The 15,545-nt window shown below is 36.9% G+C and overlaps 4 protein-coding genes across 6 annotated transcripts in view; 2 read left to right on the top strand and 2 right to left on the bottom strand.

Annotated features, from left to right (window-relative positions):
* LOC113237669 overlaps positions 1–445 on the bottom strand; it is a 3,659-nt gene extending 3,214 nt beyond the window's left edge. The window contains exon 1 of the mRNA XM_026474278.1: positions 416–445. The gene's annotated coding sequence lies outside the window, so the exon portion shown is untranslated. The remainder of the gene's footprint in view (positions 1–415) is intronic.
* The window catches only part of LOC113237670, a 3,068-nt gene extending 987 nt beyond the window's left edge, over positions 1–2,081 (bottom strand). The window contains exons 1-2 of one of the 2 annotated variants that reach the window (XM_026474280.1): positions 1,954–2,081; positions 9–1,908 (exon numbers count right to left, since the gene is read on the bottom strand). In XM_026474280.1, the coding sequence (XP_026330065.1) occupies positions 507–1,908; positions 1,954–1,967 (1,416 nt within the window). In that variant the 5' untranslated portion in view covers positions 1,968–2,081 and the 3' untranslated portion in view covers positions 9–506. Of the gene's footprint in view, positions 1–8 lie in introns of those variants that run through there. The other variant, XM_026474279.1, reaches the window with a different exon arrangement.
* The window catches only part of LOC113237672 (glutathione S-transferase 1-like), a 14,719-nt gene extending 5,819 nt beyond the window's left edge, over positions 1–8,900 (top strand). Inside the window, exons 4-6 of the mRNA XM_026474281.1 lie at positions 4,219–4,366; positions 5,367–5,560; positions 8,679–8,900. Of these exons, the coding sequence (XP_026330066.1) occupies positions 4,219–4,366; positions 5,367–5,560; positions 8,679–8,808 (472 nt within the window). The 3' untranslated portion in view covers positions 8,809–8,900. The remainder of the gene's footprint in view (positions 1–4,218; positions 4,367–5,366; positions 5,561–8,678) is intronic.
* Positions 8,901–9,599: 699 nt separating this feature from the next.
* Positions 9,600–15,545, top strand: part of LOC113237521 (serine/threonine-protein kinase 17A) — a 392,531-nt gene continuing 386,585 nt past the window's right edge. The window contains exon 1 of one of the 2 annotated variants that reach the window (XM_026474036.1): positions 9,600–10,145. In XM_026474036.1, coding sequence (XP_026329821.1) covers positions 10,000–10,145 — 146 coding nt within the window. In that variant the 5' untranslated portion in view covers positions 9,600–9,999. The remainder of the gene's footprint in view (positions 10,146–15,545) is intronic. The other variant, XM_026474035.1, reaches the window with a different exon arrangement.

The raw sequence follows: 15,545 nt of genomic DNA, 5'->3' as shown, positions 1-15,545 counted from the left end.
ACGAAAGTGTTCCGCGTTCTTGTCCTTTACGTAGATAGCAGTACAGGGAGATGATGTGGCGCCGAATATGACACTCTTCATACGGTACTCGGTCGGTTGGCGATCTCGGTCGTCTCCTCTCCACAGGAAGCGCTGCATGTCTCTATCTTCCTCTCGTATGGTCACTCGAAGAAACATGTCTCTGATGTCGGCTGCTACCGCTACTGGTCGCTGACGGAACTTCATCAGCACGCCGGGCAGGGATTGTATTAAGTCCGGGCCTGGTAGTAGCATGTCGTTCAGGCTGACTCCTTTGGCTTTGGCAGCGGCGTCGTGGACCAATCTGAGCTTCTCTGGCTTCTGTGGATTGATGACGGCGAAATGGGGTAAATACCAAGTCTTCGGGTTCTTATGGGGTGGCGCTATTTCTGCGTAGTCGTTGTCGAACAGTGTTTGTAACTGTTTTTCGTATCTCTTTTTCAGTTCCTCGTCGCGGTCGAGTTTCTTTTCAACTAGTTCCAATCTTCTTAACGCCACGTCGTAGCTGTCAGGTGGACGAACGTGCTCGTTACGCCAAAGCCTCCTGCCGGTAAACGGCGGGTTTTATCTTCTAGTTGTTGCAGTGCTCGTCGCTCGTCGTCGTTGTGGCTGCGTCTCGGTATGACAGCCAATGACTCGAGGCTGAAGTGTTCCCTCATCATCTGCTCCATGGACTCTTCATCATCAGGGGCGACAGCGTGGAGTACTTTGTGGGTGTTGACTCTTTCATTCGATCTCTTAGTGCCGTGTAGAACCCAACCTAGATCGGTGAGTGTTGCGATCGGTTGGTGTCGGTCTCCTTGTCGCACGGCATGTGTGAGTAAAAGATGCCAGTTGTCTTGACCCAGCAGTATCGTAGGTGATCCCTCTTCGTAGATGAGATGCTCTTCTAAGTCGTGCAGGTGGGGGCAAGCTCGTATGACGTTACGTGGGACTGCTTGCGGCGATAGCTTCAAGTTGTTCATGGTGCGGGCCGTTATTGTATGCTCATTCGTGTCGCGCCCGCGCAGAGAAATGCGTACTTGTTGCGATTCGCAGACGTTGATTCGTGTGCCGGCTACACCCTCAATGTAAAAGGGTGCTGGTGTACCCGCTGCGCCGATCCTTCTTGCTAGCGCCGCCTCAATCAGGCTGCACGTTGACCCGTCGTCCAGTAGTGCGAGTGCGTTGCACGTACCCTTGGGGCCCCTCACTTGCACAGGGAGTACCTTCAGTAGCGCGGTGGTGTTGCTTCTGTCTTTTGCTGATGCCACAACAAATGATGCAGGAGCTTCTTTCTTCTCCTTTGATGAGGGTGGAGTGCCATGCAGCAGTGAATGATGCATGTACTCGCAACCGTCGATGCCGCACCTCTTGTTTTTACACGTATGGCGAAATTTGCGTGTCCGTAAACAGCGGAAACATAGCCTATGTTTGCGTGCTATGTCCCACCTGGCGGCTACATCTGCTGTCTTCATTTCGTCGCATTGCGCCGCATGATGACCCGTCTTGTCGCAAATAGGACACGTAGTAACTTGTTCGTGCGCGGCTGGCTTCGCTATTTGAGTGTGGTAGCTCTTCATGGGTCTCCTGCCTGCTGGCTCCCGCCGGTCTTCCACAGGTGTGTTCTCGACGGGCGCGTAGCTCCCACAACGTGCAGCTGTGCGTTGCATGAACTCGGTCAGGGTTACTAGGTCAGGTTGGTATTCTGGCTGTTCCGCAGCAAAGTCATAGTATCGATAGCGCAATGCTGAAGGCAGCTTCTCAACCACGGCGCGCACTATCTCGGCGTTGTGTAGATAATGCGGTCTGTTTAGCGCCTTCAATGTGGCCGTGACGTTGATGATCTTCGATGCGAAGTTGCAGATGTCTCTCGGATGTTCGCCCAGACGTGGAAGGGTGCGTAGCTTACTCAGTTCGGCCAGTGCGAGCGCGTCCGAACGACCGAACCTTGACGTCAGTAAGCTCATTACTTCGTTGGAGGACGTGGCTCCGACGAATAAACATTGAGCTGCTTCCCTAGCGGTGCCTTTCAAGCTCCTCCGGAGCCTCGCCAGGTTCTCTTGTTCTGTAAGCAGTCCTGCAGATTCTTCATAGGCTGTCTTGAACGGCAGCCAGTCGCTTGATGAACCGTTGAATATGGGTAATTCTTGAAGTCTTGCAGTAGTGGGTTGAATCGCTCGTGCCGCAGTAGTGATCGCCGTTGCTAACTTTTCGTAACATATGTCGCTCGGCGGCTTATGTTCCAGGTGGCCGTCGTTGTTACGATAGTATTGCGGCTGTTGTCTCTCACTTGTGTGCGTGACTTATGTAGAGGGGGGCGCTCCCCCCGCGTAATTGGTGGGGGGGCACCCGGTCCCAGCTGTCGCAGGTGCCGCGTACGTGGAGATTTTTTCCTGTCGAATGACGTCGCGCGTCGGCGGCGGCGCCTGTGATTCGGCAGGTCTTCCCTTCAATATATCTTCCTTCGTACGTGTGGCGGCAGTGTAGTCTTCCTGCTCTTCTCTTCTCAACCCAATAGTGCTTGTGCGAATCCACTCCGATGTGCGTTCTTCGCGGATCGTGGCTTCCTCCGGTTCGTCTTCGTCCGATTCCTCTTGCATTGCCGCGATCTTTGCAGATATTAAATCGATTTTCAGCTTCAATAATTCTTGTTGCGCTTCCGCTAGCTGCCTACGACGACTGTTCGAAGAACCGGATCGAAAAGATCGAACAGATTTAGGAGAGTATATTCTCCGTGGTGCTTCACTTGTAGTGGCGCCGGCTTCGGGTCTCTCTACTAGTTGGGAGACTGGCGAGGTGGCAGTCGGCGCGGCGTCGATTTGTCTGATCGTTGCGTCGGTTTCCACAGTTGCACCGGTTGTACGTGTGGCGTACGTGGAGCGCGTGTGTTCTGAAGTCGTAGCAGTCTTTTCGGTCCCCGTGATCGTGTCGGTGCCCGTCGAACAGGTTGGAGCAGTGGACGAGGATTCTTGGGTATTCACGGGGTACGATTTTGCGCTTCTGGTAACTGGCATTGTTCTTTCTTGATGTAATCCGGCTGCTGAAGGACCAGAAAATGTGGGGGCGGATTATGAGAAAAACGCCTGGTTGTAAATTGAGCTTCTTGATCTTGGTCTTGCTTGGATCGCGGTGAGATTTGGAACGTCTTCGGATTCTTTCGCAGTCAGTTTTGGAATGTCGTTCCGCTCCCAACGCTCCGCCTTTTATATCATCGCTGGCCCGCCGTGCCGCTCGCATTCTATTCAAGTGTGCGAGCGGGACGGCACCAATGCAGGAGCGGGACGGGAGAACCCTACAGACTCCAAGCAAAACCCCTCTCTCCCTCTCGTTTATTTACCAAAATCTTACACGAAATTAACAATAATAAATTACAACATTAAATCACAATATTATAAATCATATGGGCGCGAACACGTTTTCGTCCTGAACATTATTATTTTAGAAAGGTATGTACATGGGGCGGCGGAAATAAAGTGGCCTACACTCATAAAAAATATAAATCCGGCTCTGGTTCGAATCCAGCCGGATCAAAGGAATTTTCTTTAAGTATTCGGTATTTGTATTAATAATTTTATCTACACACATATCATAAACTCTCTATGATGTGTTCAAAAACCGCAAATTACGACCAGCACAAAGGTAAACTGTTTTGTTAGAACAAATTTCTTATCTGTGAAAATGTTATTAATGCTTCCTATTCATAGACTTATCGAATTCGATGTTATTATTACAATCAAATTTCGAACATCTCTGAAAAACAAAACAATTTGATTTGACCTCAATTCTAATATCAGTCGAGATGAAGTTTTATTCGAAATGAAATGTCAATAGCAAACAATTTTGACAATTTCACATGTTACTTGATATCGAACGATATGATAGTTGGCACCACAGACATAGGTATGTCTGTGGTTAGGACCGATTCTAGTTTGTCTATGAATTAAAAATAAAAACTACGGTTGTGTAACATGCGTGAGAAAAGTTTTTATTTGCCGCCATTTCGCCAGACCTAACATGCGGTTCCTGAACATATCACAGAGAACTTATAATATGCGTGTAGATAAAGCAGTGTATGTAACTGTACATAATTAGGCATTAAAACACTCGTGAGATGTTTTTATGATCCACCATTGTATTTTAATGCCTTTCATTATGTAACAGTCACATAAACTACTAATATTTTATATTGTATCGCTTTACGCTTTAACTACGTTTTAGCCATTCAATAATAAAGTACCTGTTAGATAAGTATGGCAATGAAGAGCAACAGGCGTTGTACCCGAGTGAAGTGCGCGAGCGCGCTTTAGTTGACCAAGCTATGTTCTTCGACACCGGAGTTGCATTCATACGAGTTAAAAATGTTGCCGTAAGTACACAAGAGTAAATAATAACATCACAGCCTTAGAATAATAACGCGTAGAATGATAGATTCATATCAAACGAACTGTCACAAGTGAGGCAAAAATCAAATTCATGTAGGCTAGTTTTCGTAGTAGGTTAATTTTCGGTTTTAGTGAATATTTATATAAAAATACAAGTTGAAACGCGTTACTTCCTTGTGGAATGTGATGTTAGTATCTATTTTATGTTTGACGTATTTTTACACTCATTTACCGCACATTTCGTCATTTTTAGCTAAAATTCTGGAGCTGTTCGCGGTGCAAGTTGACCTTGAGCACTGAAGCCCGCCCGCTCGTGTAGGCCCTTTGGGAGCGCTTCAATTTGCCTCACTTAGTGTGTGCGGGCTAGGTTTCTATGCGTTATTATTCTAAGATCACAGCCTTATTCGTATGCATAAAAAACAATTCTTATCCTTGTTAACGGTTATTTTCGGACTTGTGTTCAATACCTAATGTTTCCGTAGCAATTTTGATTTCTTATCATTTCATTTTTTCATAACCAGTGATTAGAATTGAGTCAGTTAATTTAGCGAAACTAACGAATAACGAGGACATACCCTTCTACAAATTCCGGGACCTTTCAGAAATGATATGCGTATTATTTATTGAACATTGTAAATTGGCGACAAATTATTATTTTCTATTAAGTATTTGTTTCAAGAAATAATTTTGTTAATTTAAAAAATACAATAGTAAATGAAACTATTTTTCCTGATTTAAATCGCGTATATTTGTTTTTTCAAACAAACCAACGTTTCGGGCCCTTTACAGGTCCCATGGTCACGGTTGACTGTTCTGATTGACTGATATCTTAGTGCTAAATAAATATATAATAATTATTTTTTTTAATTTATACTTCATTTCTTCCCATATTCTGTCTGTCGGTCTGGGTAAACTGGTAATTCTCTGCAATTTTTTTACCACTACACTTACTTAATTTATAAAACCATATTTTTGCTGTTGCAGCTACCAATAATATTTGACGGTGCAAAGGAGGTGACATCTAAACTGGTGGAGAGCATTGAGGATGTGTACGACATCGTGGAAGACTTTCTTTCTCGTCACCAATACATTGCTCTTGATCGGTACACTATTGCAGATTTGAGCGTTGGCACTACCATTGCAGCACTGAATGGGACACATAAAATTGAAACTAAGAGGTATTCCACATGTTTCTTCTTATTTAAGAACTATTCTTTTGTCGGTGGAGTAATCGGTAACCATCTCTGTTCAGCGCACTAACTTCTATTTCCTGATACGACAGGACATTTTACTTTCTCCCTTATCTAAAATAACTTCATCTCGGTCTTCCTTTGCCTCTCTTTCCCTTCTATAATGCTTCCTTTCTATAATGCTTCTCTTCTATAAAATGCTCCTAAAAAAAGTGTCCTGACGTATCAGGTACCCAAACATCTTTCAAACATTAGAGATCAAGACTACCTCCATGAGCTAAACGGGTTACTACCGCGGATTTTTGTCATCCAAGTACGCAGAAGTTGTATAATAACCTTTATTATAAAATTTTTGTTTCACTATAGTTTTAAAACTCGTGAATGGCAAATTTTGTATATCAACCGGAATCTTGTTATAGAAGCATATACATTGCCCCTTAAATTAATTTGTCACTTTGTGAAGACGACTATCATCTAGTTTATTTTTATTCCTCGTATTAATGTTATGTCTGTCACTATTTTTCATAAATAGATTACTATTCCTCTTAACATAAATTACATTTTCATAGATGTACTGTACGCTAGTGTAAGAATACTTAAACTTTAGATAGATAGATAGATAGATAAAACGTTTATTGTCTTGCATCACACACACAACAATATAATAGAGTAAATTGATTAAGAGACACAGAAATCAAAATTAAAACGAAAAAAAAGCATAAAAACATAATACTAACCTAATTATCAACGGCTGTGTGTGTGTGTGCTAAAGCAAGCCAAATTGGTCGTGGCTCAGTGCAAAATTTGCTCACGAGCAAGGCACTGATTTTCAGCCACCACCTTCGACGGTAGCGCGTTGCGGTGCATCAAAAACAAAAACATTGTGAGGTGAATGTAGCGTGCATATGTTAGTATCACGTGAGAATTATGTGCATTATAAAATATTTAAAAAAAAATAGTAACTGTAAAAAGTAAAAAAATAAAAATTTGAAAAAATATTAATACAAATTCATATTTGGTATAATTAAAATAAAATAATAATAATAATCAGTACTTAATATCGATGAAAGCCATTACATTAAACTTATCTCTCAAAGATTCTCTGGGACCTAGATTGTAAATTGCCCTAACCGCACGTTTCTGCAGGACCAAGATTCTATTAATATCAGCGGCATTACCCCAAAGCAAAATGCCGTATGTCATTAGACTGTGAAAATAGCTGAAGTAAACCAATCTAGCGGTTTGGACGTCTGAAATACAGAATATTTTTACAATAAATACAGAATATTTTTGGAATATACGAAGACGTACATATAGATCAGTTGTTGGCGCTGTCTATATTTCAATGCAAACGAGAGTTTATACTTATAAGTGATGTATCACTGATGAGTTACCAGGAAAGTATGGCCCTTATTTCGTCTCTATTTCTGGTTATATACTCGATAATATCGCACTACCGTACAATGCAATACTCTAAATTAGTCCATGTACGCCTATAACAGTCGTACCCTTTTTAAAATCCACCTGGCCCTATACTCTCGTTCTCCGTCTCATACATCCGTCCGAAACCATTACTGTCAATTAAGTGACACTCAACTAAATTGGACATAATTATGCAAACAAGAACTAATCCACACCTTGAGTAAAATTGAGTTATGTATTCAGGTAGAACAGCAGACGTGTCCTTTACCTACTGACAAAAGATCCTGGCAATATACCAAGCCAAAACGGAGAAAATAAAAGTCCTTCAGGGTACCAACCCTAAATAAGTAACTTTTTATTAGGTAAAAAGAACCATGCTGCTTAAATTCATATAACGTATTTTTTTAAATATGCTAAATGGATCTATGTCACATGTACTGAAGTAGGTACTGTAGATCTTTAGCGTTTTCATTACGAAAACTAGAACATGGTTCTCGTTTACTAAATAAAAAGATACGTAATGTTTTCTATTTATTGCTATATAATATAATAGTTTCTCTATATCATTCTCAATGCTACACATAACTCACGTTGTTTGTCTCTAATAACTTACCCATTTATTTCTTCACACTGTTTTTACAAAAATCTAATTATCTCAATAGTGACATTTTGTGGGTTAGTTCTACTTTGCATAACTATGTCCAATTAAAAGATGCGTGATGCGAATGAAGCTTCATACTTGACTTTGCAATTGGTCGAGTATTACTTATTTGACATGGTTTCGGTCAGATATATCCATGATGTATCGGACTGAGGACGAGAGTAAACCCCCTGTTTACATAATGAAAAACTCGTGCCATCGAACATATTTATAATCGATGACTAGTCCCATCGCAAAGGAAATTTGAATTATTGTGCATCTCTGTCTGTCTTTATTAATACGAAACAGAGAGAGTAATTTCATTTAAAGTTCAGATCAGTTAAATTAGTCGCTAATAATTTGCCAGCTCCAAACTAAAATGCAGTCTACTGTTATTTTCTTAATAAATAAATAAAAATCTTTTATTTTCAGACACCATAGGTCCATAGTTTGTTAGTAAGCAACCTTATACTATATAAGTAACAAATGACTGTATGGTGATAGTTTAATAATAGTTTAACTATTTTCGGATACAGATGTAAATAAACTTTGCATTTACGCGAATAACACCAATATTTGTGTATTGCATGCAGGCAGTAAATAAGTATATAGAATAGACAAATTTCTCAAAACAAAAATACTACGCGTAAGGACTTTGAACATTTTATCTAACCCTCTATCCGCCATTTTGATATGTTTTTCAAAATGGCAACCATGCGTTTATCCTAAATAAATCGTTAACTGACATCAATATTAAATAAGAAATAATAGGTATGAAGATCTCAGCGTCAGGTTTCCAAGATAAGTTATCAATGTTGTAGAGTATAAATCGAATAAGTACCTACATGTTGGGAGAATTAAATCTGTGAAGACAACGATGTCCTACTAGTATGAAGAAGCGTTAAATATAGGTACTTTTACCAACACGTCATTGAAGTAAATAAAATTATACTATAAATATGGGGTGGGAACTTGTAGCATATAGGAAATGTGGGAATAACGTTTATTCCATTTATTCTGACGTATCTACATCTATTCCTACAGATATTCCCGCACGACGGCATGGCTTGACAAACTAAACGAAGATGCCTACTTCAGGGATATCGCTGTTTCCGGTGCAGAGATTCTCAAAGACACCCTTATTACTATGTTAAAGAAAAACAATGATCAATGAATGCTTGATTTAATATATGAAAAAATGAGTTGAAAGATCTTGTACTTTAAACGTATCCTTTCAGAACTTGTTAATATTTTTACCCTCAAAATTATATCATTATGTTTTAACTGATTTATTTCTTTTCCCTTTGCCTTGTTCTCTCTGCAGTGCAAATAGTGTGCTTGTAGTTCAGAAGATTACTACATATAGACTGATAAATTGGCATTAGACCTTAATGTATCAATAAAATCACCGAGTCCGATGTGTGTAAATGTTGCAAATTGAACATTAAATTTGCATTACGTAAAAAACTTAGACATTATTAACCTTAGACATTCCGTAAAAAACAATCTTCCTTCCGATGCAGTTGGGTAAAAAACGGGTGTTCCCTTTAATATGAAACTGAGAACGCGAACGTGCTTACACAAAGCTCCATAGTTTTATTTTAAAAGAACGCCATCTAGAGTAGATCAAATGAAACACTATGAACGTCAGCGTCGCCTTGGTTCCATTTACTCTTGCACTCACGGTGTGGATTCTCAAAGAGAATAAGAGGGGAGATAACATTAACTTATTTTACTAGATGTCGCTACTGTGCATTTAATTCCTTTTTAAAGCGACATCTACGGTTAAGTTATGAAAACTTTGTAAGTTGCGTGACGCTGTCTGACATCCAAAGGCCTTGCTTTGCAACTTTCGTCTTTAACGCAATGGCGAACGGGTGTATTATCTGAGATGAAATTTTAAAAACGGCTGGTCGGGCAAGGAAGTCCGTTGCCTGCCTCCCTCTCGCTCGCTTCAAACGGCAGAAACGTGTACGGCGAAGTGCGGTCGACTCGTCGATGCGCTGCTGTTCTGCCGCGCTTGTCAAATTATAACAGTTTTCTCGAAACGCGTGTGTAAATAAACAAATTATTACTTTTCATTTGCAAAATAATGATGAAGTGATATAAATGTTCGTTGAATTCGTGCCTTATTCAAGTGGAGCGTTTGAATGAAACCGTAACCGCTTCTCGCAATGACAAGGGAGAGCACTCTGTTACCTTTTGAGAAACCGGAGGCATTAAAATGTTTCATGTGGCCTAATTGATGCCTCTTTCTACGTAAATAAGTGTATTATTTGCATGTAAGACTAGTGTAAATCGTTTTAGTGACACTGAAGTAAATCGTCTTTTCGTTTTCGTCGTTAGTCGTCTACACGTTGAAAAAATGAGTGTTTTAAGTGGTTTGAGCAGGGCTGACTTCAAGACAGCGAGCGATGGACTCCTGGAGCTGTCCGAGGAGCGACTCCGGAGCATCATGCGTTCCGAGCCCATCACCGACGTCTACCACGTCGAGCAGACACCCTTTGCAAGGTCAGTTTTAATTTTGTGTGTAAATCTGTATTTGAACTTGGAACAAGGTTTTTTACCATGCCTAGGAGTAGAAACTGGAACATTCTTTAGAGCAAGCAAAAAAAACATTGCTTTGAAACCCTTTGTGTATGCACCAGCATGAAATCAAGGCCAAATTTAACGCAGTTGAAGCAACCACCTGTTTGCTTGTTAAGACGCGTAAAACTATTCATAATTTCAACATACTGGAATTATAATTCCATACAGGAAGATGTGAAATTTTTAACGACGGTTTTGTTCCAAATTTCAATTTTTGTTCCTTATAAAAAATGTTAGCACCTATAAAATTGTATACACATCGTTAATACATTTTTTTTCGCATTAAATTGGACTATTGGAAGGCGATGTAAAAATGCTATCTTGTTGTTTAACTTATCTTGCAGATAAAGATGAGTGATTAAGTGTTGGGTGAACATAGATAATAATAGATAACACCTATTTTGCTCAAATTGCACCGGCCTTGAACAATAGTTTTATATATTATCAAATTGCGTTGTTTTATGCTTATAGTATATACTTAATATATTACAAAGTAAATGTTTCGAGTTTTATTTCAAGGTTATTAACTTATTTAATGTAAAATTTCATGCCTAGAGAATCACCTTGTCATCTGAAATGGAAAAATTTCTCACACGCAATGTGAATTAAAAAATTCTACTTAAAGCAAAGGACTGGTATACTACTATATACTTAATTACCCATACATGATGCATGGCTGTGGTGATTGAAATTCGTTTGTTTTTTCTAATTTTCCTTTGTAATCAATAATATTATTGATAAAGCAGTAATGAAATAAAATTGTTTTTACTTATAATGTTGGCGTGATCCCAAATAAACAAAATAAGTTAAGCTTTATATCTTCTGCATTTGGGTACGTATAATGAGACTAAATTATTTTATGGAAATGGAAAACTGATTATGTACATCTATGGATAAAATAGTCCAGAACATATGAATTTTTTTGTGGTCAATGTCATTCATTTCTTTATAATTAAATTTACATATATGTATAAAAGCATTTAATTTGAAAATCATTCTTACGTGGTAATTATAATAATTTTATAATTAGATTTATAAAATTATGAAAGTGATTTCATACAGATGGATACCTCTCACATAAGTTATTGTTAGTTGTACCATTTCTTGTTTTTTCTCTTAAATATTTATCCTTTTTTATGTATATTTATAGGTTCCATATTTAAAAGTAAAGAAATAACTGTTATGTTTACTTTTAAACAAGGAACTTTCATAAAAGAAATGGTATTTTGATTTACAACAAGTGGGAGGTATTGATTAATTTATTAATTAATTTTACTTATTAATAATATACAACTGATAATTTTAAATTATACACCTGTATGTATTTTTTCACCTTTAAAAAAGTAATTTTTCTAGCGGTAAATGATATTAAAGTTTTTTATTTTTAATACACAAGGCTGAAAGGGTGTTCCTAGATGCACTTTGAATCAAAGCTAAGTTTTCGTAATTTTTACATATTCACTTACAATAATTTGTACTCTATTGTGGAATAAAAAAACACCAGTTAAAAAATAATAATAAATTTTACAGTTGTCTAGTTTAGAAAAAAGTCAATTTAATTAATTTATATATGGCTAAAAAGCAATCAGTTTAAAAATGTAACAAATAATTAAGAAAGTCAAAACGTTATATATACATAAACTAAAAATAAAAACTGTAAACCACAAAATCCCGTCATTATATTCTCTGGAAAAAAAAACTCTTTTTTATTTTCTCTGTAGGTACACACAAGCATTTGAATTTTTAAGTTCAATTAATATAAGGACCTACAGTTTCTATTCAAGTTTTTCGCCGTGTTTTCTATAACAGTAGAGCTATTAAAATTATAGATATTATACACAACGATATTGCAAGAACAATACTTCTAATAACTTATTTTAGTTTCTATAAAATTATTTACTCTTTATTGCATATACGAGAGAAAAATACTGAAACTTACAAAAGATAGGGTGCCACAAATGGCTTTAAAGTCATGTAACAGTTTGGAGGAAGCTCTTAACTAACATTAAGGCACCCTATCTTTTTTTTTTGAGGTGACAGGCTACTGCCAGACTGACATTATTCATTATATTTGATTATTTTATATATGTACCTACTATTATATATTGACAACGAATTGTTATAAGCTATTGTACTGTATAAATGATAAAGGGAAATGCATAAAATAATCTTCAAATGGAACAACAATTAATTATATGTTACAACGATCATAAGTGCAGTTATTGCGTTGACAGTTGAGTTGGATCTTTCCGTGCGCCCGCGCCGCTGCGCAGTCGCCTGATGACGTGCAAGGTCATTCGTTGTAACTTTGACGTTTACGGAACGACGCTGTAGTCGAATACTAACAAAAATAAATATCTAAGTTACTTATTCACTTTCATTACCTGCACAATTTTATACGAACATATTATGTAAGTTCATAAGTATGTACTTATTAGTACTCGGGAGGGGCAGCGCCTTGCTAGTTCTGGAATTTGGCAAATCGGATTGGCATGCGTACCTAAAAGTACCAATAGAAAAATTCACTAAAACGTGGCTGCATGGTTTTAAACTTACTCCTTTTCCTTTTACAACAATTATTTTACAAAATTGTAGTAGCAGTACAGGTTACAATACAAAATCGATACCCTGTGGTTCAACAAAAACTCGTTACAATGTTATGTACATGTTTTAAATAACTTGCATTGCACTATTACTATAATGTAAACCATACAGTTTCCCTTTAAAACGTTTATGGTATTGATTTAATTACTTATTTCGAAGAAAAACAAGACATTTTTATCCATTTGACCATTACATGACACAATTCAGAAGTGACACACAATTGAAGGAAAACAAACAAAAATAAATTATGGATCTATGTATATATATATATTAACTAATATTAAGGCACCCTTGTACAGAAATATAAAATAAATAATAAAGATTTTGAAATGTAACAAGTGCCTGTAATAATAGTTCCTTTCCCCTAAATTGCCTACAATTTCATAATAAATAGTCGCTAAAAAATATTTAATGAAGCTCAAAATGGGTTAAAATACTTATACACAAAAATAAGCCAATCCAAATTTAAGTACAGTAATTAATTTAATTTAAGATCCAACTGTCAATGCAATAACTGCACTTATGATCGTTGTAACATATAATTAATTCTTGTTCCATTTGAAGATTATTTTATGCATTTCCCTTACAATATTTAGAAAGTACATACATAAAAAAAGTATTTTAGTAAATCAAATTGTAAAAAGTAAGTAATCTAAATTTTTTTTTGTTAATGCTCATTTTTTCTTTTGTTTTGAGTCCAACTTGAAAGTATTAAAGTTAATTTATAGAAAACAAAAATTTATTGCGTAGCTCAGAACAGATTAAAATATCCATTGATTTAATTTATTTTATATTTCACAGAAATAGGATCAATCATTAAAAAAGAAGACTGCTTAGATTTTTTGCCTGCTGCTTTAGCAAATTTAAAATGATCATTTAGATACATACCAAAACTAAGTACTACTAGCACTATTATATCCCAGCCCTGTTGCCTATATGACTAGAGTCAGCCCTATAATATCTCCAATTTAACAGTCTTCTATAGACATTAGCTAAATATCATAGAAAGTAGAGCAGTTCAATTCTAGCTCCCGTTGCGTAAACATGTGCTAATTAAAATTCTATTTCATATATTTTTAATTCTAAATATTTCCAGTTTTTCCGGCAATATATCATTTTCGGGAAAATTGTGTTTTTTTAAACGACTTCCTCGAAGCCCCGTATAACAGTATGTATTATTTGTCCAGCAGCTTTTTATTTATTACTTCCCACTGCTGGGCACGGCTCTGCTCTAAGGAGGGTGTTTCATAGTTCGCTATGCTGGCTAATGCGGGTTTTGGAGAATTCACATGTTTTCCTAGGGTAAATAATAATAATAATCATGCGCTGAGGTATTCCTATTAAATATCCACAAATCAGTACTTTCAATGAACACTACGCCAACTAAATTTTTGGAATCTGTTCTGTTTTTATTTTGTTTTTTTATTTTTTTCACAAAATTCGTTTGTTTTTTTAATTTTGTTTTTGGTATCTTTGTTTTTTTTTCGAATTTTGTTTTTGGTATCTTTGCTTTTTTTTCCAATTTTATTTTTTACTTCTTGTTTTCGAATTTTGTTCTTTGTTTTTTAAATTAAATTCGAAGAGCATAATATTAGTAAGTAAATATGACTGTTTACAAAAATAACAGAAAATTGTAATATCATTTTGGATTCAATTTTTCCTAAATTTAAAAAAAATAAAATAAATGTTTTATATTGGATTATTTCCTCAATTTGTTCTAGTCTGGTTGTTCTGGGTAGCCTTGAAGTTATAAAGTGTGTTTTTTAACATACAAAATGAATATCATCTACACGCCTTTTTACGAGGTAGACGAAACCACAACCTACAACTAAATTAACATTTTTTATTATGTATAATATAAAAAAAACATGTTACATTACAAGTTGTTCTAAATATGCGTTTTTTCGAACTGTAGCTTTCACGAACTATTGTCATTTGTATATATCACTCAATTTTACTATGATTTTTATATTTTTTTGAGGTGGCGCCTAATATTCAGGACCAGAACAACTGCTTTTCCAATAAATATAATCGTTTATCGTATAAACAAAGTACGTACATGTGTTAGACGTCTAGTGCACGCATTCTAGTTAAAGTTGCTATCAAATTAGGCGACGACATCCAACCAGCGATGTATTAAACTATAAGGTACAACATTGAGACGTTTCACGCTCTTGTAGTATACCATTTTAAATGCAAACCTTTTTAACATTGTTTGTATCTTTTAAATCTTAGCGATTTGTTAATACAATTTGTAATTTGCAATTTTTAAAATTAAGTCCTCTCTAAGATTGGATCTAGGGCAGTTTTGTTAGAAGATTCAATACATTATCAGAGAAAGTGCCAAACACCAAATAAATAAAATACTTCCACAAGTTAGCGCCCTTTGTCAATAGAATTCCCTTTGACTGTGTTTCCGAGCACGTACAATAAATAAATAAAATCTTTATTTCTTAAAAACATGGTTTCATAAACAATAGTGGCTGGAGCCTCCTTTTAAGCATAGCCTGCGTCAGGAGGCATCGCTCTTCATTCGCTACACGTATTAAATTACATAAACCAAAGTAATCATTCAAAACACATTTCTCATTACACCGTTCAAGATTACAAAAATATTAAAATTATCGTGCGTGCGTGCGTGTGTGCGTGCCTGCCTGCGTGCGTGCGTGCGTGCGTGCGTGCGTGCGTGCGTGCGTGCGTGCGTGCGTGCGTGCGTGC

This window comes from Hyposmocoma kahamanoa, unplaced genomic scaffold (genome assembly GCF_003589595.1).
Source record: "Hyposmocoma kahamanoa isolate Upper Pololo Valley unplaced genomic scaffold, ASM358959v1 93, whole genome shotgun sequence".
Lineage (NCBI taxonomy): Eukaryota > Metazoa > Arthropoda > Insecta > Lepidoptera > Cosmopterigidae > Hyposmocoma > Hyposmocoma kahamanoa.
The sequence above is the reverse complement of the archived record's forward strand: the minus strand, read 5'-3'. Positions and strand labels throughout refer to the sequence as shown.